Source organism: Botrytis byssoidea (genome assembly GCF_014898295.1).
Source record: "Botrytis byssoidea strain MUCL 94 chromosome Unknown BBYS_038, whole genome shotgun sequence".
Lineage (NCBI taxonomy): Eukaryota > Fungi > Ascomycota > Leotiomycetes > Helotiales > Sclerotiniaceae > Botrytis > Botrytis byssoidea.
The window spans coordinates 172,283-194,394 of NW_024065879.1; the positions used below are offsets into that span (position 1 = coordinate 172,283).

General features: G+C 44.1%; 7 protein-coding genes across 7 annotated transcripts; 2 read left to right on the forward strand and 5 right to left on the reverse strand.

The window, feature by feature from the left end:
• Nucleotides 1–923: 923 nt before the first annotated feature.
• Nucleotides 924–3,200, reverse strand: EAE97_011550 (uncharacterized protein; the record flags this gene model as incomplete). The annotated part of the gene is made up of 4 exons (XM_038882065.1): nucleotides 2,729–3,200; nucleotides 2,483–2,582; nucleotides 2,121–2,407; nucleotides 924–2,067 (listed from the first exon to the last, which is right to left on the reverse strand). The coding sequence occupies exons 1-4, from the start codon at nucleotides 2,908–2,910 to the stop codon at nucleotides 924–926; spliced, it is 1,713 nt and encodes a 570-aa protein (XP_038727116.1). The 5' UTR covers nucleotides 2,911–3,200.
• Nucleotides 3,201–4,793: 1,593 nt separating this feature from the next.
• On the reverse strand, nucleotides 4,794–8,380 carry EAE97_011551 (uncharacterized protein; the record flags this gene model as incomplete). The annotated part of the gene is made up of 4 exons (XM_038882066.1): nucleotides 4,794–7,054; nucleotides 7,105–7,246; nucleotides 7,317–8,151; nucleotides 8,241–8,380. 4 exons carry the CDS (start codon nucleotides 8,378–8,380, stop codon nucleotides 4,794–4,796), a joined length of 3,378 nt encoding a protein of 1,125 aa, XP_038727117.1.
• Nucleotides 8,381–9,679: 1,299 nt separating this feature from the next.
• On the forward strand, nucleotides 9,680–12,153 carry EAE97_011552 (uncharacterized protein; the record flags this gene model as incomplete). Its single annotated transcript, XM_038882067.1, has 3 exons — nucleotides 9,680–11,413; nucleotides 11,461–11,931; nucleotides 11,983–12,153. The coding sequence occupies 3 exons, from the start codon at nucleotides 9,680–9,682 to the stop codon at nucleotides 12,151–12,153; spliced, it is 2,376 nt and encodes a 791-aa protein (XP_038727118.1).
• A 3,410-nt stretch (nucleotides 12,154–15,563) lies between these two features.
• Nucleotides 15,564–17,600, forward strand: EAE97_011553 (uncharacterized protein; the record flags this gene model as incomplete). Its single annotated transcript, XM_038882068.1, has 2 exons — nucleotides 15,564–15,769; nucleotides 15,833–17,600. The coding sequence occupies 2 exons, from the start codon at nucleotides 15,564–15,566 to the stop codon at nucleotides 17,598–17,600; spliced, it is 1,974 nt and encodes a 657-aa protein (XP_038727119.1).
• A 630-nt stretch (nucleotides 17,601–18,230) lies between these two features.
• Nucleotides 18,231–19,638, reverse strand: EAE97_011554 (uncharacterized protein; the record flags this gene model as incomplete). Its single annotated transcript, XM_038882069.1, has 2 exons — nucleotides 18,231–19,261; nucleotides 19,374–19,638. The coding sequence occupies 2 exons, from the start codon at nucleotides 19,636–19,638 to the stop codon at nucleotides 18,231–18,233; spliced, it is 1,296 nt and encodes a 431-aa protein (XP_038727120.1).
• Nucleotides 19,639–20,031: 393 nt separating this feature from the next.
• EAE97_011555 (uncharacterized protein) lies at nucleotides 20,032–20,926 on the reverse strand (the record flags this gene model as incomplete). Its single annotated transcript, XM_038882070.1, has 2 exons — nucleotides 20,032–20,589; nucleotides 20,651–20,926. The coding sequence occupies 2 exons, from the start codon at nucleotides 20,924–20,926 to the stop codon at nucleotides 20,032–20,034; spliced, it is 834 nt and encodes a 277-aa protein (XP_038727121.1).
• Nucleotides 20,927–21,160: 234 nt separating this feature from the next.
• Nucleotides 21,161–21,954, reverse strand: EAE97_011556 (uncharacterized protein; the record flags this gene model as incomplete). Its single annotated transcript, XM_038882071.1, has 3 exons — nucleotides 21,161–21,403; nucleotides 21,469–21,503; nucleotides 21,573–21,954. The coding sequence occupies 3 exons, from the start codon at nucleotides 21,952–21,954 to the stop codon at nucleotides 21,161–21,163; spliced, it is 660 nt and encodes a 219-aa protein (XP_038727122.1).
• Nucleotides 21,955–22,112: the final 158 nt, after the last annotated feature.

A 22,112-nucleotide genomic window follows, 5' to 3' on the forward strand; every position in this document is an offset into this window, starting at 1 on the left:
TGTGATGGTTACTGGCGTGGTTTGAATTTTGCTCCGAGATTTTGATTTTGATATTGACATTGATTTTGCGAATTCTTTCCTATCTGTACTTTCTTCTCGTCGTTCATAATTATCTCTTTTCTCTCTTCTTTCTTGACTGTTTGAATGCTGTTATTCGTAATTATGTTATCTGTACTATGTTACCACGAGTTGTTTCGAAAATGTGAAAGGATAGGAGTAATAAGTAACGTATATACGACTTTTTCAAGCTTATGATTCCTACTTGATAAGATGAGTGAACGAATCTATAATTGTGATTCGAATAAACACAGTAAATAATATCTGATGGATATTAGAATGAAGATGCACGCGTGATAAATATATCATCTCCAATGTAAGATTACATATGCCAATATTTCATTCCCTACCTATTCAACGAAGAAAGTCAGCCTCGCTTGAACATTCTTTTCTTACCGAACTGGTAGATTTCCCATGTTTCTCTACACGCGTATTTTGATATTCTTTATCTTCTATTTTTTCTCTCAATTTGTTGTAGAACTGTAGATTATTTCCATATATCCTATCACACAACGAACATTTCAACTGCTCAAAGTAGATAGGTAGATATAGGTCAACGAGCAGAAGCTTGCATGGTCAACATAATCATATCGTTGTATTCGTTTCCTGGTATCATGTCTGCGGTTATATACCAAAAATCTGTATCTAGTTTACCAGCCGAGAATGTTTATTGTATACCTATCATAGCAATGCCACGGATTTAGGGTATTGCCAAATCATATCGTATTATCCATCCCGTCCCATTCTTTATGTCTATTGGATGGTATATGAACATCTCATCTACGATTTCATCAGCGCGTAAAGGTTAAGCAATACAATATTCACTTCATATTTTCTGCTCTTCAACCCCATCCTGCATCATCTCCTCACCTCTTCTCCGCATCCCCAGAAACCCACACCCCTTCCAACCCACTCTCAGCATTCTCTCCCTCGCTTCCTCTCCTCACCTCCTCCCCCTCCACCACATCCCCATAAAACGACCTCTCAACCAACGATTCTCTCGCCGGCCAAACCAAACTCACCCCCACATAAACCACCACACTCACCACAAACCCAAACAACCAATCAAACGAATAAAGATTTTCCGCACCCTGACTAATCCTCACCTCATCCGTTTTCACCCCCGTCTGCTCATCCGTCTTCAACGCAATATTATACGCCAACCCGGGCAGATTTGGACACACCGCTAGCAGCAACGCCAACAGCGCGCGCCAGTTAACTCCATACGCGTATCGATATCTTCCGAGGGGATCGTAGAGCGCCGGAACATCCAGATGTTGTTTCCGCACCAACCAGTAATCCACCGCGAGAATACCCGCAATGGGCGCGAGGAACACGGCATACCCGCCCATGAAAGAGAGGAAGGTTTGGGCCGAGCTGATGATTTTCCACGGGACGATGACCCATCCGCCGACGATGGCGGCGATGACGCAGCCGCGCTCGATGTTGATGTAGCGGGGGAAGAGAACGGTGAGATCGTTTGCTGCACTGATAGAGTTTGCGGTGATGTTTGTGCCGACTTGTGCGATGTACCAGGCGGCGGCTGCGAAGAATGCTGCGGCCCGTCCGCCGTGCCCCAGTTCTAGCCATTTGGCGAGGATATCGAGGGGGTTCCAGAGGGGTTCTCCATAGATGACTCCGGTGGCTGAGGTGGTGATTATACCAATAGTACCACACAGGGTAAAGATGAGAGGAAGGAAGGGAAGTTGAATGAATTGGCCTTTGGAAGATCGTGCATAGCGGGAGAAATCGGGGATATTGCATGATAGTGTAGCCCACGTGCCTGTGACTGATGACATGCAGGAAAGCCAGAGATATGGTTTGGTGGATCCGGAGACGGTAGGTTGGAGGTCGAAGATCGATCCTGAGCCGCCGGCTTTGTGGATACACCAGCCCATGGTTGCAAGTGCGGCGACAGGGGCTGCGATGAGTTTTGTAACGAAGAGATATCGGAGACGAGTAGGGGGTATAAGAAGGAGCGGAAGTTGAATTATCCAGAAGAGAAAGTAGCTAAAGATAGTGTCATCAGTATCTCTTACTGTTAATTCAGTAGAATGTCATACCTGATCATCCCCTGCGTAGTGATTCCCTGATCCTCTGGGATATGATTCGGCACATTTGCATAACTAGGCCAAATAGCCAATATCATAATCGTAACACACTGCGCTCCGCCCGCGCCTACTATACCCAACCAAAACATCGCCAGTACTGCTCTCGAAACTATACAAAAATATGCAAAATAATATCCAAAAGACGCTCGAATTGCTACTGAAAATGGAATATGGAATTTTGCACCGATAGCTCCATTGAGTACCACGGGAATCGCAACGCAGGTCGTTCCTACTACCATCTTTTGTGCTTGTCAGCTTTGGCGTGATGTTTATGAGATGTTCATGCTATATAAAAAGATGTCAAATAAACTCACAATTGGAATTGCTTCTCTCCACGTTAAACCCACCGCCAGAACACTACTCGCCGTCTCCCAAGTACTCAGAGTGATTGTGTCAGTTGCCCAATATGCCATCCTACATTTTATATTATCAGCAAATACCTCACCGCATTCTATCTCTCATCTATTCCCCAAATCAACCCAATATCCACCAGCATTCCCTATCTCCGCCCCTGATCAACTCTCAACACAACCTCACGAAATCACAAATAACAAACTCACCAAGTCCACAAAGTCCAAGTTTGATTTTCCTTCTTCACTGGATCCATATCCTCATTCGTCCAAACATGCTCTGGCGCCAACGCACTTTTCTGTTTCGGCAATTGCCATGCTCTGACCGTTGTGCATCGTTCTTTAATCTGTCTTCCGGTAGGAACATATGGTATCGAAGTGAAAGAACGCATCGTTACGTTTTGCCTCTTTTCAACAACAGCAAATGACCTCTTGACCGTATCTATGAGCAAACCCTTCTTTCCTCCAGTCTCAGGCTTCGAACCGCACTTCAAAGCAAAAAACAAACGACCAAGACCAAGAACGACAGAAGAGGGAACGAAGAACCTCGGTCTGTGGTATAAATAAACATTTGATTAAATACCTCATCCCACCTAAACTCAAACTTTACCTATAAGGTAGGTAGGTAACTTTCTATCCATATTTAAAACCCCCTCCTTCCCCTCATCGCATTTGCATATCGTGTACTACGCGATAGATATCGAACCGGAGAAGGATAAGCAGAATGATAAGGCCAATGCAGAGATATGCAGAAGCAGATATGTTCTTACCAGGGAGTGGTCAATCGCGAGCGAATCAGATGAGAATCATCCGACAACCTTGCACTTGCAGATCTCGACAGATGTGGGCGAGATGAGATAGATAGATAGGTGTCTTAGAAAAGCTTAATGCTATTTCATCTTCGAGCTTCATCTCACTAGCAGTATTCCATATACCTCACTCGAATGTATACACTGATTCCGTTCGTGGTTTATCGTATTCCTTCTTGAACATCACATCGCGAATCTCCCATATCATCAAAAACAACAATATAAAGTTCAAGGTGATCTCCACCCCCCAAAATTTCGAACAATAGATAGTCTCGACCTCGTAAAATTGACAAACAGCCACCCAGCCCTAACCGCATCCATATAACCTTACATACCCGCCTAGCGTACACAACTGTCGAAACCCACACAAGCAAGCACTACGCACTGAAGATCTCCACACCGGGCACTCCCTCGATCAATAGGGTCTGAGCAGGAATCTCCAAATCCAATCGCATCCTTGTAGCGGGCAGCGCTTTTCTTCATGATTTCATCGAAAAGTGATTGTTCAGCTGTCGTGAATCAGAATTCCATGACTGACTCTGCCAAGGAACGACAGGAAGCATCCACCTGGGGAGAATCTGAAGAATACCTAGTATTCATTCAGCCTATTACCCACTATCCCTCATTCATCAGATAATGGGAAAAAATAGGAAGGAAGGGCAAAGTTCTGATCACAGATGTCTAGTAACAGTCTCGAATAACACTTCTCTACCACTCAAACCCTCATACACAGAACCACCTCCCCAGCTCCCTCCACATACATATAACATACAAAATCTCTCTAAACAATACCTAGTATTCACATCATCTTAAAGCTTACCCAGATATTCTCCAGTTCATTTTCCTTTCTTGCCACCCCAATCCCTCCCATTCCCTCCCTCCTCTCAAAATCACGTCATATCATACACATCACATGACCAAACATCAACACCATCCATCTATGTAAACCTACCCGACCACTTATTAACAATGCAATCTAAAAATCCTAATGTTCATGATCCTCACCATTATGAATTTCTCGCCAGCTCTAAGAAGATAGTACGAGAATCTCTTGACAAGTACTCGTACATGTTACCTGATGGAACCATGAACTACTCTTTGGATCTCAGTCATTCAAAACGGTAGGGCATGGAATTCTATACTTGATTTGGAAAAAGTGATCACACAATTCCAGACTTTGTCTAGCAGCTGCGACATATATCACGTAATAAAGCCCTCAAACAAAGTGGCAAGAATAAAAGACCATAAACATGGGTCTAATGATACACTCAAACAACACATCACATGAGGTAAATGCTTCACTTATAATGCTCTCTGTTATACACATCTCTATACTATCACAATGCATTTCCTCCACTTCAATACATGCATGATGCTATCCTCAAGGACTGCATCTAAAACACGCTTCCGCTGAATGCAAACTGCTAAAATTACAGATTTCACTACGAGCCCTAAGTTGAAATGATTTACTGTTCCTCCCCATCAGAGAAATATTCGAAATCATTGGGCACAGTAGCTTCCTCGTCACCCTCATCGTCTTCATCGACAGCGGTCAACACGCCTGCTGCTGCTGCAGCTCCTGAGAATGCACCTGCAGCTTCTCCTTGAGCATGGGCTTGACGACGCAAGTTGAAGGCTTCGTTGCGTAGATCCCCAAAAGTTGTAAATGTTGCAGCCTTTTCGACATTAACTTTCTTGACTTTTTCTTCAATCAAGACCTTTTCTTCTTCTGGCTGAGTATCAATCATTACGATAACACCCCCAGTAGGTTTCTTGACTGGCTTGTATCGACCAGCTGGGAAACTAATAAACTTGAGTTGAGATGGTAAAACTCTGGACATGTTTTCAATCTCATACCCAACCTTCTCCTTCTCAAGTTTCTTCTTCAAGGTCTCTCCAGGGGTATCTTTCTCGCCTTCGTCCTTCTTCTCGGCAGACTTCTCTTCAGTGTCTTTTGATGACTCATCTACATCCATCTTATCATCAGCTGAGGAGGGAAGTTTTGGTGTGGCAGGAGTCTGATCGATATCCATACTCTCTCGTCGTTGAGCACGCTCTTTCTTCTGTGCTCTGCGTTTTGCTTGAGCGGTTGTCGATAAAACGGCAGTTGCGATCAAAGTTGGTGCATCCTCAGTCTTGACTTCTTGCTCTGGTGGATAGTCAAAAAGGCTTGGACGAGTAGCACTGTGGAATTTGAAACTTGGAATCTCCAATTCGCTGTTCAAACCGATCATAGATGTAGGGGTAAAGGTCAAGGAGAGGAAATGGGTGAATGGGAACCAGTACCAGTATTGTGTAAAGACTGCCATACCGACAATACCTGCCATGTTCAGGTTACCGGTTTGAGTTTGTAATCCGATTGTGCAATTGCGTCCTCCAGCGTCAATGATACCCAATGCTAATGCACAACCAAACTTGGCCATAGCGTCTTCATGACGATCTGCGACGACCTTCTTCAAGGTCTTGCGAATTTCTGTAACCTTTGGATTCATTGCCTCATTCTGTTGAACCATGATCATGGCAAGAGAGATCAAGGCACCCTGTCGAACAAAGTCTGTAGGGTCCTTCATCATAGGCTCAAGCAAATCTATAGCTTCATCAAGACCGGTACCGGCACAAGAAATACCAAGGGCCATGGCGGCACCGTATCTAACATGTGGGTTGTAAGATTCGGACAATAGTTCGACCATACGTGGCACACTTCCGGGCTTGCGGAACAAAATGAAACCCAAACTCATGACGGCAACACGACGAACATCGTCGTTCACATCACTGACGGCCACATGAAGTAATTGACGAACTGCCTTGTTGCTTCCAGTGCCACAGTATGCCAAAGCTACAGTCAAGATACCACCATAACGGAGAGATGGGTCTGCGTCTTTCAATAATCCATTAATGAGATCATCGGCTCCTTCTTGTCGGCCGTACATAACTAATGCCATACCGAGAGCAAGACCTCGAACAGTTTTCTCGTGTTGAGTGTCGTGAGCATAGAGGATCATCTCTTGCAAAACTTTCTCATTTCCAGTTCCCAACATAATGAGACCAATCGCAAGACCAACAGCCTCGCCATTGAGCGCAGAATCGGTTAAAAGTACGTTTTGCAAGTTCTCGAGAATCTTTTGGTCACCTGTAGCCATACCAGCAATACCCAATCCTAACGCACCACCGTGCTGGATAACCTCTTCTTGGGTCTCATTAAAGCTTTTCTTCAAATACTCGAGGGCATCGGCGCCATGGTTGGCATAGATCAACCCATAAGCATAAAGAGCACCGCCCTGACTATAGTGTGAACCTGTAATTGACGAGGGTTTGGGTAAGTAAGGCTCCAACAGTCTCTTGGCCTGTGAAAGATTGCCGCGGTGAATAACACCAAGAGCAGCAGTAGCAGAAAACTTTGACCAGTTGACTGCCTTTCCTAGCCAATCTAGATTGTCGCGGAAGAATTTGTCGTTGGTTGTGCCGTGGTTCATGAACGCATTGCAGAAGGTAACAGCTGTGTGGAAGATGGAGTTGCGACCTTCAAGACTGTCACGAACCCTGTTGAGAATACTGAGGTCGGTGTGGTTATTACGGTATAAGAATTCAAGATTTAGTCGAATGGTCTCACTACCATTGAGGATCTTTCGGATCGAGTCATAAACCTTGAGTTGTTCATCCGAAGCTCCTTCGGTAGAGTCCCCAGCTTGATCGTTCAACTCTCCCAAGAGCTGATCAGATTCTGTTGCTACTCAAGAAATCAGTAAAAACTCAAGCTTGAATGTAGAGTCTACTCACGCTCCTCTGCAGATGGCTCCGCCTCGGTGACCTTCTTGGGCAAAGATTTAATAACTTTAGCGAGGAATTCTTGAGTACCATTATCGTATAAGTCGAAAGCGATCTGATATGCGATAGCGGTAGAAGTTTGATCATCCTTAACCTAAAGACTGTCAGCTTCATTCTTATTAAGACGGAAAGTCACTGTGGCTTCGTCCAGATAGTCTACTTACCACAAGCTTTTTCAACATTGCCGATGCCTCTTCGTCGATGTTGAGGTAAACAACACATTTTGCAATTGCAAAATAATCGGGAGTTGGTATATCGTTCAGTAGATCCAAGATCAATCTGAGTATCTCTGTTCGAAGTCCTCTCTCTTGTACGACACCCATACAGATATCCAAGACATATTCCATCAATTCTTCTGTTGGGCCAGCTGTACCTTCGGGCACCTTCGATTTTGACTTCTTTTCGTCGTCACTAGCACGCTTGATAACTCTTCGTAAAACCTCGAGATTTCTAGCCTCAACCGCAATTCCTACCACTTGTCTATATCTCCCTTCGCGTAAACAATTCTCAAATAATCTTTCAACAATCTTTTGGAGCGCAATCTGAGTAGAACGATCTGGCAAGATGGTAGAATCCGAAGTCTTGCCTTCTGCTGCAGGTTGTTCCAACATGTTATTGGTAGAGGCTCGTGATAGAAGAGATTTTGATGGTAGAGTAGACTGCGAGAAAGGCGTGGTGGGTGAAGTCAACGCAGCAGCAGCAGCGCTGATGTCATTGAGTCCACTTGCGAATGTAGTTGCGAGAGTAGGTAAAGCATTATCCCGTTTCTTTTCCTGCGGTGCAGCATGGTGTTGAGCAGATACACTGATATAAGTGTCGACACATTTTGAAATGATGGTTTCTTCGAATTCGCCAGGATTGTCGAGTTGGAAGAGATCACCCGCTCCGAGAGCAAATGACATACTCTCATTGTAAGCTTGTAAATGATAGTAGACCTTTGCTAACACTAAGGAAGCTAGTCGTCGCTCGGGGAAGGATTCATCTTCGTAAAGCGCCTCACTGAAAAGTGGCCAAATTAATCTTGAGTTGGTCATGGTGATGGAGCTATCTTGGGATGGATTATCTGCGACGAATTGAATTTGACTTACATTTGAGAAATAGAACCTGCAACCTCTGTCCATAGGGTATCAATATCATCATTCAACGTTTGAAGAGCAAAGATCTTGAGCTCTGGCTCTTCATCTGAGAGGAAACCCAAGACACCAGAGGCTGAAGTTAGACTCGGCATGGTTGGCTAAATGGCTCGAAACCCGAAGAGATCTGAATTCGCACAAGTTGAATTATTTGAAGAAGGTTAATAAAAGTTACTCTCCAAGAATATGAAGGACTTGAAAGAGATTTGATGGATTTGATAGTTGAAAATGAGTTTGTGTGGAGGATACAAACCTTTGAATAGAAGCGTATCGATTAACCTACAACAATCAGGCACACCTTTTGGCACGTCAACACTCAAACAGCTTCAACTACGAATTAAGCTTAGTGGAGAATGACGGGATTAGCCGGCAGTGAGCAGTAGGTAGGTTACATAATCATTCCGGAACTCAGATAGATAAGGCTGAGAGGTTGAGAAGAAGACAAGGTCAGACAAGACAAGACAAGGCTGAGAACATTTATTATTAGGTCCACGAGTATTTTATTACCCATCTACCTAGTATTGGTGTGTACTGGAAACAGTACACTTGCTCTCGGGGAGCTACTAGCAATCAATTCATCTGGAACCAATCCTCTGACTTATAATTCGTATAAATATCAATCTTTTGAAGATATACTTCAAATCATCATCATCGAAACTTTATCTATTATATACGCCGTATTCACTGCAAATCATGCTGTCACACCTTTGATGAGGTAGGTACCTACCTAGATACTAAATACCTCTTATTACTGGTATACTTACTGGTCGGTATCTAACCTGCCTCCCTCCCTGCCTCCCTACCTACCACCTATACTGTAGGTAGTTCCATCATATGCAAATAAATTCCCAAAGACCACAAACCACAAACCACCAAACCACAAACCACCAAACCACCAAACTTATTATTATTGTTATTATCATTATTTCTCGTGCTTCAAATCTCCAACCCCCTATTCATCATCCCAAAACAATCAATTCTCTATCACCAAATATTCCCTTCCAATATGTACTCAATATCGACTGTAAATTTTATAATCCTTTAAATTTCAATTTTTGGTCCATCTTGTCAAGCTCCCCTCCAAAAATTGCTGTGGTCAATCCCGCCAATCTTGCCGTTATTGTTTGCGTAGTTCTAAACTTTTTCCATCCTGATACGCTTTCTTTGTTCGAATGTGTTTGCGCCTGCCTATCCTTTGCGCCAACTTCATTATCCCATACATTCGAGAACGAGATCAAGCCAACCGTACGACGAAATTCGACATCATCAACAAATGAACCACCCGTGGAAGATCTGAAAGAAATATTGAGAGTGTAGCTCGTGGGGCCAGTCAGGGTGTATATGGTGGTGGTGGTGCTGCTACTGCTACTGCTACTGGACAACGAGTCGCAAAAATGGACCTCCGTTCAATCATCAATACGGAAAATGGTGAAGGGGCTCGATCGAAACAAAATGCGCCGACGCCAGTTACTCCAATTCAGACGGGTCCCCCCTTAGGACAAGGACAACAAATCTACAGGAATTATAGTCATTCGTCGCAAGTCTCGCCAGGTCCGGGCAAACATGGCTCACAATCACAAGAGTACGGTTCACAAAATGGTGGGCCTTATGCATCGCCAACTACCTATCAATCAACTCATCTAAATCGACCGCCTCCTCCTACTCCCATTCAAGCTCCTCCTCCGAATGACCTTCGTTCTCCAACGGATTCTTATTCGGCCCCCTCACCTTATCGGCATACTTCCACTTCTTCAATAAGCATTGCCGGGAGTGGTCAATACCCGTTCCCGCAAAGTCTTCAAAATCCCCAAAGTCCTGCTCAACGTCATCAATATCCTCCTCCAACTTTTCATCAACCTCAGAGAGAAAGTTATTCGCAGTCTAATCCACCTCTTCATTTACAACAACAACAATATAATTCACACGTTCAACCATCGCCAGTTCCACAAACACCTCCGATTGGGATACCAGGGGCGAGTAATCCCTATTTTCAACATCAAAGATCACAATCTTCACTTTCGAATTCTACACCCACGTCAGCGCACAGTCAGCAGCAGCAGTATCAAAATCAATTCACTCAAGATAGTCCTATACACACAATTCAATTACCGCAAACTCAATTTCCAATACAACATCAACGCCAACAATCTCACCACTCTCAACCTGGAACTCCTTTAGGTCCTCCTTTACAAACACAACGCCAATCATCCGGCGCATTCATACAACCGACTAGTCCTTATCAGCAACGAGCAGTACCCACGAATCCTTTCAACAGTACTCAATACAATCAAATCTCTCCTGCGCCAGCGAACGCTTCGATTCCACCTCGAATGCCAACGACTCCACAAAGTGCTTGCGACTCTCAAAGAACCTCAACAAGCTCCACGCAACAGAGATCTTTGATTGAAAGAGAAAGAAGCCTTAGTGTCAGCCCTAAAACGCGTTTACCTAGTCAGACGAGAGGAAATTCAATGGTTCAGCAGCAGCCGGAAGAATTCAATAATTCTACCAAGCGTAAATTGGAAGATCGGGAAATGTCTTTTGAAGCGCCTCAACGAATTGAGCAATATGAAGTTAAACCACAAATGAACGACGATCATCGATCTAGCTCTACCGCTGCTCCTTCTCCTCAACAACCACCACCCAGAAAGAAGATTCGTTATACTGAGCCACCAATATGGGCCCGAAGTGCCAAGGGGGTAAAGGGTCTAGGCCGTAAGAATATCAACGGCAGACAACACACTCCTCAGCCATCCGCGCAAAGTCTACCAGCTACATTGATCAAGCAAGAAAGCAATGGTATGCGTCAGCCATCACCAGCAGTTCCTCGACCTGTTACAGGAAATGATTATGATTGGGATGGTCCTCTTGGTCCATGGGAGCCGAGTATATCTGGCACAAAGCCACCTGCGGAGATAACGAGACTAGTGGCAGACTTCCTTTACATGCACGTTGTTAATCGAGAAGATACCGGAGAATTAGCCAGTCATGGTGTGGAAATTGAGATTGAAGCAAAGTTAGGACAACTTGTCAGCAAAGAGACGAATGTGAGATTGAGTCTGCCTGTTCGATCGGAAACAGTACTTTTGGATAATCAGTTTGTTGCCTTCAAAAGTACAATGACAGAGGTACGTTACACGAATTTCATAACATTGCCCCGCTAACATGGGTATAGGCTCAACATAGAGGATTGAACGAATTTTTAAATAAAAAAGTCCAGGAATGTATGCCAAGTAATGGTCAGTCGAAACGGCGTGTTAAGATTGACTACTTACATCGACGTGAGACGGACAAGTTTTATGAGCTTCCTTCGTCAATGCATAGCACTTTACCTCCTGCTCTACGGGCTTTACTTAACCCACGTTATTCTGTTAAAGTTCGTGTTACACATGATCAGAAGACGGGTGAACCTCTGGCCAAGATTATCAAAGCTCGAGTAGCAGATTTAGATCTCTACTTCCCAAGTCAAGCACTCGATTGTCGAATTAGTATAAACTTTGAAATGAAGTTTGATGGGAACGTAGAAGAACTCATTGTTTCAGGTGATGGAGCTCAAAGACCGGATCGTAACAAGGATCGTTTGAGTTACAGGCAATCGCATTATCAAGTGGACCTCACTCAAGTCACTCAAAACTTGGTATCAAATGTAAGTCTTGTATGCATCTACCCTCAATCGGAGATTAACTAATCATAATAGGGTGTATCTCGAACTGAAAAGGAACACGAGCTTGAAATCGAACTCTCAGCAGCAGCTGTTACTGATCAAGGTCTCAAAGCTAGACATGGCGAACCAAACGATTATTTCAAACTGGTTGATGGTTTCATAGATAATGTTCGATTATTGGCCAGAACAGCTATACCCGTTTAGACGGTTCTGGTAAAGCTTTCGTTCTTCAGACTACATGAAGTCAAAAATCCTATCTTGTTTATGGCACTCTTGTTTCATCGTGGCGTTTGGGAATTGGGAAAAGATTCAAATGGGTCACATCATAATGAATGTGTGGAAAAGATCGCAATGATATTTTGGTGGTAATATCTTATTTTCTACGAAAGGCAAGAGTAGTCTCCAGATTTACTTTTTGCAAGTATTCTAGCTGCATTTCGGAGCATCACTGGCTGGTTGCACATGGAATGAAACAGTAATTTGGTTTTGAAGAAACGGAGGCTTTCCATGTTGTTATTCTTATTCTTCTTCTTATTGGGAGGGACGGGGAGAAATTGGGAAAGATTGATCATGAGGATGACTTTTGATGATGGGATGTGTAGATGAATAAAAGGAGCGGAAGGAAGGAGGGAAAGAAGGCTTGTTATGCTTGATTGATAGCTAGCGCGATGATATGATCGCTAGTCTGATACGATATTATGCCATGCATACCTAAGTAGGTAGGTATATATGGTTTGTAGATTTTAAATGTAATAATGTATGTCATGCATTTGTTGTGGGGCTTGCTGTAATCGCTTGTGCATGTATGTGTAGGTATATACCTACTAGATGGATATTGTATCAATCCCTTTTCCCTTTTCTATCTTTCTATCCCTCACTCGAAGTCATCCTAACTTCCACTTCCACCCAATATAGCTCACAAATCGAATCCGCATTCAACTCTACTCCCTTCACCTTGAGTTTAGTGTCCCTCCTTCTCCCTCTCCCTCGTGTTTGACCCTTAAGTTTTAACTCTCCATGCTACTCTAATCCCCTTCTCTTCTCCTCTCGCCCCCCTCCCCCCCGCCAATCTTCAATCTTCAATCTTCCATAGAATCTCAAATCCTCAAATCTTCAAACCACCACCCGCCGCCGCATCCCCTCATCCTCTCAGTTTATTTAGCGTGCTATTTCTGCATTTCTCCACCCCCCCCCCCCTTCTCTCTGTTACATACCCATCCATCCATCCATCCATCCATCCATCCATCCATCCATCCATCCACCCTCTCACAAATTGAACCATCAACATCACTCAATCAGATTCTGTAAGCTTACATCATACATTATATATCATACATGATATATCACATTTCACATTCTCCTACCTACTAATTGCAGCCTACGAAGCATGTGATCTTACTAGGTATGTATTATAGATTATATCACATTGGGGCTATCTTCAGTTACGTCTTCTGTTCTATATAGTTATATATATGTTATTGCTAGAACTGATAGGAGGGGGGGTGGGAGATTGATTGGGGGGATTGATTGAGTATATATGGTATGGTATGGAATGGATGGGGATTGGAATTTCAATGAGAGAATTTATGGAGATATGGAGATATGGAGATACTTGTTGTGACTTGCGTTTACTGGAGGTTTTTTGGGAGGGGGTTGGGTTTGGGTTTGAGTTATTTCTGTATGGGTTCGAAGAGAGATGGTGGTAGGATACTTGGATGTGGTGGTAATTTTGACTGAAAGGAATAGGATGAGAACAGTTGGAGCACTTGAGTAGGTGATTTGCACACTTGCGAGATATGGTGGCAACATGCAGAGAAACTATTCGAGTCCTTTTCAGGATTGATGAAGAGCTGAAAAAACGGTTGCAACGCATACCTTTATCATGCCTTAGGAATAGTGGAAAATATATATGCCGTTGATTCATTGAAGCAGCATTGTCAGGAACTGCAAATCTGAGATTATGAATCCCGCACTTCGCCATCAGATAGATGTGGTGATTCTCCATGGGGATAGATACACAATAGCATGTAGATCAGATGAAAATAACGATTGTCAAAGTGCGGGGGATGTTAACTTCTGAATATCAGTTGATCTCAAATTTTTATCCCTATGCTTGCTTGTTGAAGAAGAGAGAGGAAGTTTATTTGTCGTTGTTTCAGATAGATGTGAAGATGTACATCGCCGAGAGGAACGTCTAGAACTTTGAATATATACTACGAGTATACTCGTACGGCCAGGCTGTATGTATTCTTCCGAGACCAGATGCACATACCACAAAATGACAATCTACAAGAGGACGGACGAATCCGCTTTTCTTAGTGGCGGAGTAGCGTTACGCATCTATCTTCTGACAGCACGCTGCACGAAAACTGTATTGAATACCGATAGCTCGGTTTTCCTCAATGGAACGACCCACGCTGCCACCCACACATGCATGCATACATACATACATGGAATGGAAAGCCGATGGAATGAATTCACCATGTGAAAGGAGTCTAGAGTTTACAACATATTATTCATGATTGCCGCCGGAAATCGGGAAATGTGCGAGTACGAGCGGAAGAGTAGATCCTATAAAAGAGTCAAATATATTGTATGGGAGTCATAAGAAGTACACCGCGGATCCCCATATCGAGTGCAAACTCTAAGACCAAACTCTAAGACCAGACTCTATTGGGAATTCCGGTAGTCATTGGTGGAGAGAGATGAACATCAACCGGGCTCCGGAAAGTAAGAACGAAAGAGGGAAAATGTCGACAGAAATAATAATTCTTCCAAACTTCCCAAAGGAGAAGAATTGTGGACACTCATTAGCTGTAAGCGCTGGAGCGGCTCGAGAGCGGTTGCGGGAATATAATCATATAATCATACTAGGAATAGGATGTCACCCCCTTTTTTCCCAGTTCGTAGGATTTTAACCGGGTACGTACCTCGTGCACATCGACTAGGGACATGGCATAGTCAGGAAGGAACCCAGTCAAGTCACTACCAGACTAGTACTGGTACCAAGAGCCAGTATGTACCTCCTTCCACTCTTGCTTTTTTGTACCGAGGATTCAATTAAGGTTCATATTGTCGAACCATTTTCCTTGCAAATAAACGGTTTTGATGTTGTTGTTTGTCTCGATGGAAAGTCTCGATTCGCTTCCATTCCTGCCCGACCTTGAACCCCAGCTGAATGGATAGACACAATAATCATCCTGTTCTTCTTCTTCATCTCATCAACCAAAACCTCAAAGTCCCCAAGGTCCAAGGTAAGCTTACGAATCCACGGGCAAGCCTTCCACCGGCGATCTTCACAAGTCTGTATCCATTATTGTAAAGGAACATGCTTGTGCAGAATAAATACGGAGGGGAGGATTCCAAGTTTCAGTAGCCCCGCAGAATTTGCCAGCATTGCTATGATCAATATGTTGTCGAAGTGCCTTCTTGCTTCAACCGTTAGACGCCCTTAGTTTAACTAACATTCTTCCCTTTGGATCTCATTCTTTTCCTTCTACCACAACTCTCCTCACTTTGCTGCAATTTCGTTGGTGCGTCAAAAGGCCACGAAAATCTTGCGCATGTAGCTCTCACCATGTTGGTGTCTTACACAACTTTGCTGTTCAGAGAGGATGACCACCACCAACAAAAATATACAACCAGACGTGCGCTTTCCTAGAAGCGACGATAAGAACAATGCGACTATCCGAAGTAGTGAGATTTTACCCATTCGTCGAATGATCGCGGTAGATAAATCGAAGAATCCAGCACTACAGAAGAAGGAAATCAAGTTTCGTGCCAGATTACCCAAGGTTAAGACAGGATGTCAAAATTGCAAGTAGGTGCTAGCCTTACGAATATTATTGCCATCGCCGTTGTATTATATCTAACAAACACAAAGAATCAGAAGAATCAAGTGCGACGAAAAATTACCCGGCTGCTCCCGCTGTTTTAGATTTGGAATTTTATGTAGTGGATATCCGAAACAACCGGAGAAGATCAAACCAAATTCTCGTCAAATTGTGCCCATTTTGCCCAAGGGAACGATTTCTGATATTGCACAAGGATCCATAATTGAATTATACCTTGGACCTCGATTTACGGAAGAGCTCGAGGGCAGGTATTTTAAACACTTTTGTGAGAATGTTGCAGCAGGATTAGCTGGCCCACTTCAAACGAGTGTTTGGTCCGAGATCATTCCTCAGGTGTGTGAAATCGAGCCATATATTGCACATGGCTTAGTAGCACTTGGTGCCTTCAGCAAGTATAGCAAGGAGATGGTCCAAGGGGGCGAATCATCAGATACCAAAAAGCACTTGGAATACGCTTTGCGAGAGTATGGAAAAAGTCTACGAGGTATGCAGAAAGCAATTGATGGAAACGTGAGCCGGAGTCCAAGAACAGCTTTGATTGCATGCATGATAGTTTTCTGTATCGAAAGTCTACAGGGACATCAGGCATCCGCTTCTATACACGCAACTAATGGTATTATGATGCTTTACGATTACTATCAATCATCAGCAGCCGGCACCGAATTCACAAAAGAGAATGTCATAGGACCTGAACTTCGAAGAGCTTTCACGGATTTAGATTTACAAGTTTTGCACTTCCTTGATATTCGCCCACCAGCTCACCACGTTATCATAAAGGAGCAGCTCAATCGATACCATCTTCACGGAGCCCAAGTCCCAACTTTTCAGAACATCAAGGATTCTTACGAGTATTTACAAATGATCATGAGAAGGAACCTTCATTTCATCGATATAGCGAGGAAATTACTTTTGGAGACTGACTTTCAAGAGCAATCCACAACCTTTTCACCCAGAGATTGGGAAGGAGCTGCAGATTTACGCCAAAATAATAATCCATGGACTCAGCTAGAGCCACGCGCTTCTCGTTCTTCACCTGCGGCATCACGCGATACTCATCCATGCGGTAAAATCTATGGGGAGGAAGAATCTGCAGCGATGCCTCAAGAATCTCTGAATCCGACCAATTCCGGCGTCGAAGGTAGCTTTGCGGATCCCTGTATGGATCGTGTAGCTGCGGCCCGTTTTCCACCCGAAATACTACGAGAACGCGATATCTATCTGACAGATCTGATGCATTGGGAAAAAGCATCTGAATCTATTCTTCAAAAATGTCTCGCATCTCCTCACCACTCGCAAGAATTTCGGACGGCGGCTCTCCTCAAAACTCACGCCGCCGCTAGTGCCATTCGCCTCCACGGCTCCTTTTTCATCGACGAAATTCAATACGATCAACTTACTCATTACTTCCAAAATATCATTACTTATTGTACATATCTCCATCCTTATTACAGCACCTCATCCTACCACACGAATCTGGGTATCTTAATGCCGCTCTTCGAAGTCGGTACGCATTGTCGCTCTAAGATATTGAGAGACCAGGCAATCGCAATGTCTTTTGTGAGTAAAGAATATAGAGAGGGGGTATGGGATAGTTACGTTGGAGGATTCATCTGTAAATGGATTCGAGATCTGGAGGAACCGTGGCGAGATGAAAAAGGACTGATTCCTGCGGATCGAAGAGCCAAGATTGCGGGATTGAATGTGGTGGTTGAGAAGAGGAGAGCGCAGATGTTTTGTTCGCAGAGGATTGGCGTAGGAAGGGAAAGTGTGACGAAGGATATAATCGTTACTTGGTGATGGATGATTTTAAGGGGTAGTGGCGCGAAAGGAGGGAAAGCGATTTGCAATTGAATCTTGGATCGAGGGTATATATCGTCCTGAATTGGATTGAAATGGAATGAATGGTCGTATGTCATGTAATGTGTTCATTGTGGAATGACGGCGAATTTGTATGTGCATAGTATATATAGTATAGTATAGCATAGTATGATATGATATGATATTAGATTCAAAAGGATCCCAAGTCGCAAAGTAGGAGTAGAAAGAAGTAGAAGTAAGAGTAGAAGGAGGAGTAAAAGTAGAGGAAATACCAAAACTCACAATTCGATTTTAAGCATAACAATTCTTCTGAACATAGGTCCCGGGGAGAGGGGGGGATGCTTGAGGTACTGTGCGTGTAGCTGTGTTTTTTGGTTTCGATGTGGCTAGGTAGTTGATTAGTTTTCCAGACATGGTGACAGAGGGATTATCTACGTTTCGATGCCTAGCGATACATGTGAAAACGTACAACTGGACGAGAAGAGATAGTCGTTTTGATAGATCATACGTGCACATGCATACATGCATAAATGCATCCATACCATTCTCAGCACAAAACACATATACAAATTGGGTATCATTCCGTTCCATTGAACTCTAACAAACAAATTACTCCATGCCCTTGAACTTCAAGATTCCATTTTCAACCGGTCCTTTCTTTCCTCTCTTCTTCTTCTTGCGTTTCTTGCGACCGCCATCTTCCTCATCACTGCTATCTGCCTTGGCATCACTATCATCACTGTCTTTTTCCAATGCGCGCTTTCCGCTATCACCTATGATCTCGTCATTATCCTCGATATATTCTTGCTCTTCTTCTTCCTCTTCCTCTTCATCTTCCTCAACCCTTTCGTTCCAAACTTTAACCGTATCTCCACCTCCAGAAATCAGTCTTCCTCCAACATCAAATCCAACCGCGACAACCGCCTCAATATCATCATGTTTCATATCCTCCACTACCCCCTTCGTCCCCCCAACCCTCACAATCCTCACACTCCCATCTCCACATCCAACCACCACACATTTCCCACCATATCCGCCCTCCAAATCCTCCGGCATCGCAACCATAGCATCCAGACTCTCACCCCCCGCCTTTCCACCCCCATCAACAATAATCCTCTCGCTCTGATCATCCCAGACTCCCTTTTCCCAAAGCGTAATAACTCCATTTCCATTCCCTACACAAACTTTTTCTCTCCCGTATTTCCCTCTTGCGGGTAGCCCGCTCACAAAAACACTGCTGAGCAATTCCTCTTCCTGATCCTCACTCTTGACAAGCACTCCCCTCCTGAGATCCGTAACCGCTAATGTAGTTCCTCCCGTCGTAATCCACTGTTTACTAAACCCGCTCGTGCTCATTTCTGTAGGTGGGAGCGGTGATAAACTAGAAATGTAATCATCGTGTGGATAATGTGTTTGAGCCGGTTTACCAGATTTGAAAGAAGAATTGTCGCGGAGGTCGTAGAGATGGAGAGCGCAGGAATCGGTGGCTAGGAGGAGTGTTTGGGGAGACAGGGCGTGGAGAAGGGTGGGAGGATCGAGTTTATCGGTGTTGGTATTGGGGATGCGAATTTTGGAGGTTACTTGGCCGGTGGCAGATGCGGCGGCTTTGAGGAGGGAATCGGTGCCGGCGGAGTAGAGAACTGGGATTGAATGTTAGTATGTGTCAATTGGATAGTAGAATGTTAATTGGTGTGCAGATTTGAGATGAGATTCCAATCAAATAAAAGCATGGGAAGAAAATGGAAAACAAACCGTCACCATCATGGCTATACCCCAATGTCCTACAACTTCCCTTGTGTCTCCTAGTTCTCCATTCCGTGTCAATAGTACTAGTTCCCGTGCTTACCACACTCGTATCTCCATCTTCATCTTCAGCAGCAGCAGCATTAGGAGGCGGTAATCGATAACTTTGTACGTGACCAGACGAAAGACCAACTGAGAGGATAGGTTCGGTGGGATGTAGAGCTTGGGTGAAGAGCTCGGAGCTGAGAGGTAAAGAACAGAGGTTTTCAAACATGGTGGTTAGATGTAGGTATGATTCCTAGAAGACTATAACATTGTCTCATTGAAATAGTATTGATTTCGGATTCAATTGGGAAAGTTGGAGGGGCAATTGAATAAAACTTTCTTTTTCATGGAAGAGAAATTTTGACGAGGCTGGGGACGGGAAGGCTACACTTTTGCAACGGAACGGGACAGGGCTCACCGGGAACTAAGGCAGGCCGGTCGGCACCTTGCAGTTATCTAATCTGTAGCTTCTTTACTCTGTGATCAAATATGCCTACATCATGCAGCTCACCAAACTCACAAAATACATTATCTAACAAACTATTCGGATTCTTCATTAGTGAATGAAACATCTCCTTAACACATACTTTGCCACACCATGAAACTCTGTAAACCATCCAAGTTACTCAACCTCCACCCATTTCACACCCACCAATTCCGGTTTCTTCATCTGTAACAACAAGACGATCTCACTATCCCAAACACTCTTCTCCGCCCTTTTCCTTGCCTCTTCAATACTCTCTCCCTTTCCAGGAACCACCTCGATGCGATGCTTTTTAAACAACGAAACCATCGTCGCCACAAATTCCACCTGACCGAATTTCTTCCCCGGACACGCGCGTGCTCCTTCTGACCAAGGAACATACGTCCCTTTCTGTGGCGAGAAGATAAATTCTTCTTCTGGAGTTGAATTGGGATTTATTGAATCATTTGGAAGATTTTCCTCTTGGGTTCGAGTTTCGGAGTCGGATTTCTTACTGAGAATCCATCGATTAGGACGCCAGATAAGTGCATCAGAACCCCAATATTTCGGATGCGAGTGCATTGCGTTGATATTAGGTATCACGCGCGTATTTGATGGGATGACGACGGTTTTTCCATTGAGTGTCAGAGGCTGTGGTTCCACACCTGTTGATTTAGCGATTCCTATTAGGGGGTTTAAGAGCCGAAGAGTTTCGAGCTGGAATATCTTTTAGTTTCTCTCTCCCTATCAATGTGTAGATGGGGAAAGTAGGACGTACCAAAACAGCTAGACAACGATTCAATTTCGGATAATACTCTTGATATTTCGATTGAGTATCATCATTGATAACCACTGTACGTATCTCCTCGCGTAACCATTCCTGAACACCCGGATTGGCAGCAAGGAGATACAGAGCCCAATTCATCGTGATGGCCATGGTATCATGTCCAGCAAAATTATACACAAATATATTTCCATACACCTCATCCTGTGTTAATCCTCTTCCACCCGTACCCTTATCTCCCGTCAACTCAATCATTTCATCAGACGCCATGATTAGCGAATTAATAAGATTCCGACTCCCAGACTTTCCTCGATGTATAACCTCTTTCTCCTCTCTTACCATCGTCTCCATATGATCCCTAAAATCCACACAAGTTTGACCCAAACGACTAAACCTCTTCGGTAACCATTTATTGCTGAGAAACTTCGGCCCAAAAACTAAAATCATCAAAGCATTTTCCAAAATCAAAGCCAGCGAGTCCCGATAATTAAACATATGACCCTTCTAAGGAGATTCCGCTGCCTTTGTAAATGAATACGGCTTCCCAAACCCAGCGCCCGATAACACATGAAGAGATAGCGTTCTCGTATCTTTATGAGTACGACGAATGGGTGTTGGTAGCGTTTTCCAGTATTCTAGTACTTCGTTTGCTTGGGTTAGTGCTTGGATCCATACCGTGCTGCTATTTTGTTCGTTGAATTGTGCGCCGGTGACTTTCCGTTGGCGCTGCCAGTCTGCGCCGCTGGCCTGGATGGATATTAGTGGATAGTTCATGGAGAAGGGTGGATACCATGATAACACAATACACGTACGGTAGAAATATTAGGTCCAAAAACATCCAACATCGCTACCACCGAACACATCAAATTAGCCGAACCCTCTTCTCCCTATCGAAAAATCCCAAAGAAAAACCTACCCAGCATCTCCGCCGGTCTCGGAAACCCCTCTCTCTTCCGAAAAATCTCCACAAACGCCTCCTTCTCACAAACATAAACCCAGTTAAACCCCGGCGTCACCAGCATAACCGCATCTCCCTTTTCCCTATGCACACGATACTTGACGTAGTATTCCCAGCCCAGTTTGCCATAGCGCGTGATATCGCATTCGCCGTATAGGAGACGGATGAGGGGGAGGATGAAGCGCTGCGTGAGGACCCAGAGGGGATTGTCCGGGCTGGAGGGAAGGATTATGAGGGGGAGCTGGGTTTGTAGTGCGGTTTGATAGTTTTGGTAGAGGTGGTAGGTGGTGTAGAGGATCCAGGATAGGGGGAGAAGAAGGAGGAGAAGGAGGGTGTGCATGGTTTTGGGGGTCGAAGGGGGGTATTAGATTCAGAAGGATAGGATGAGATGGGTGTGTTGTGCTCTTATAGCATTTTTTGGTGTAAAAGAAAAGGAAGAGAGAGAAGGGAGAGCCGAAATGGACGCTGATTTTATTGCATATGAGAACCAACAGCGCC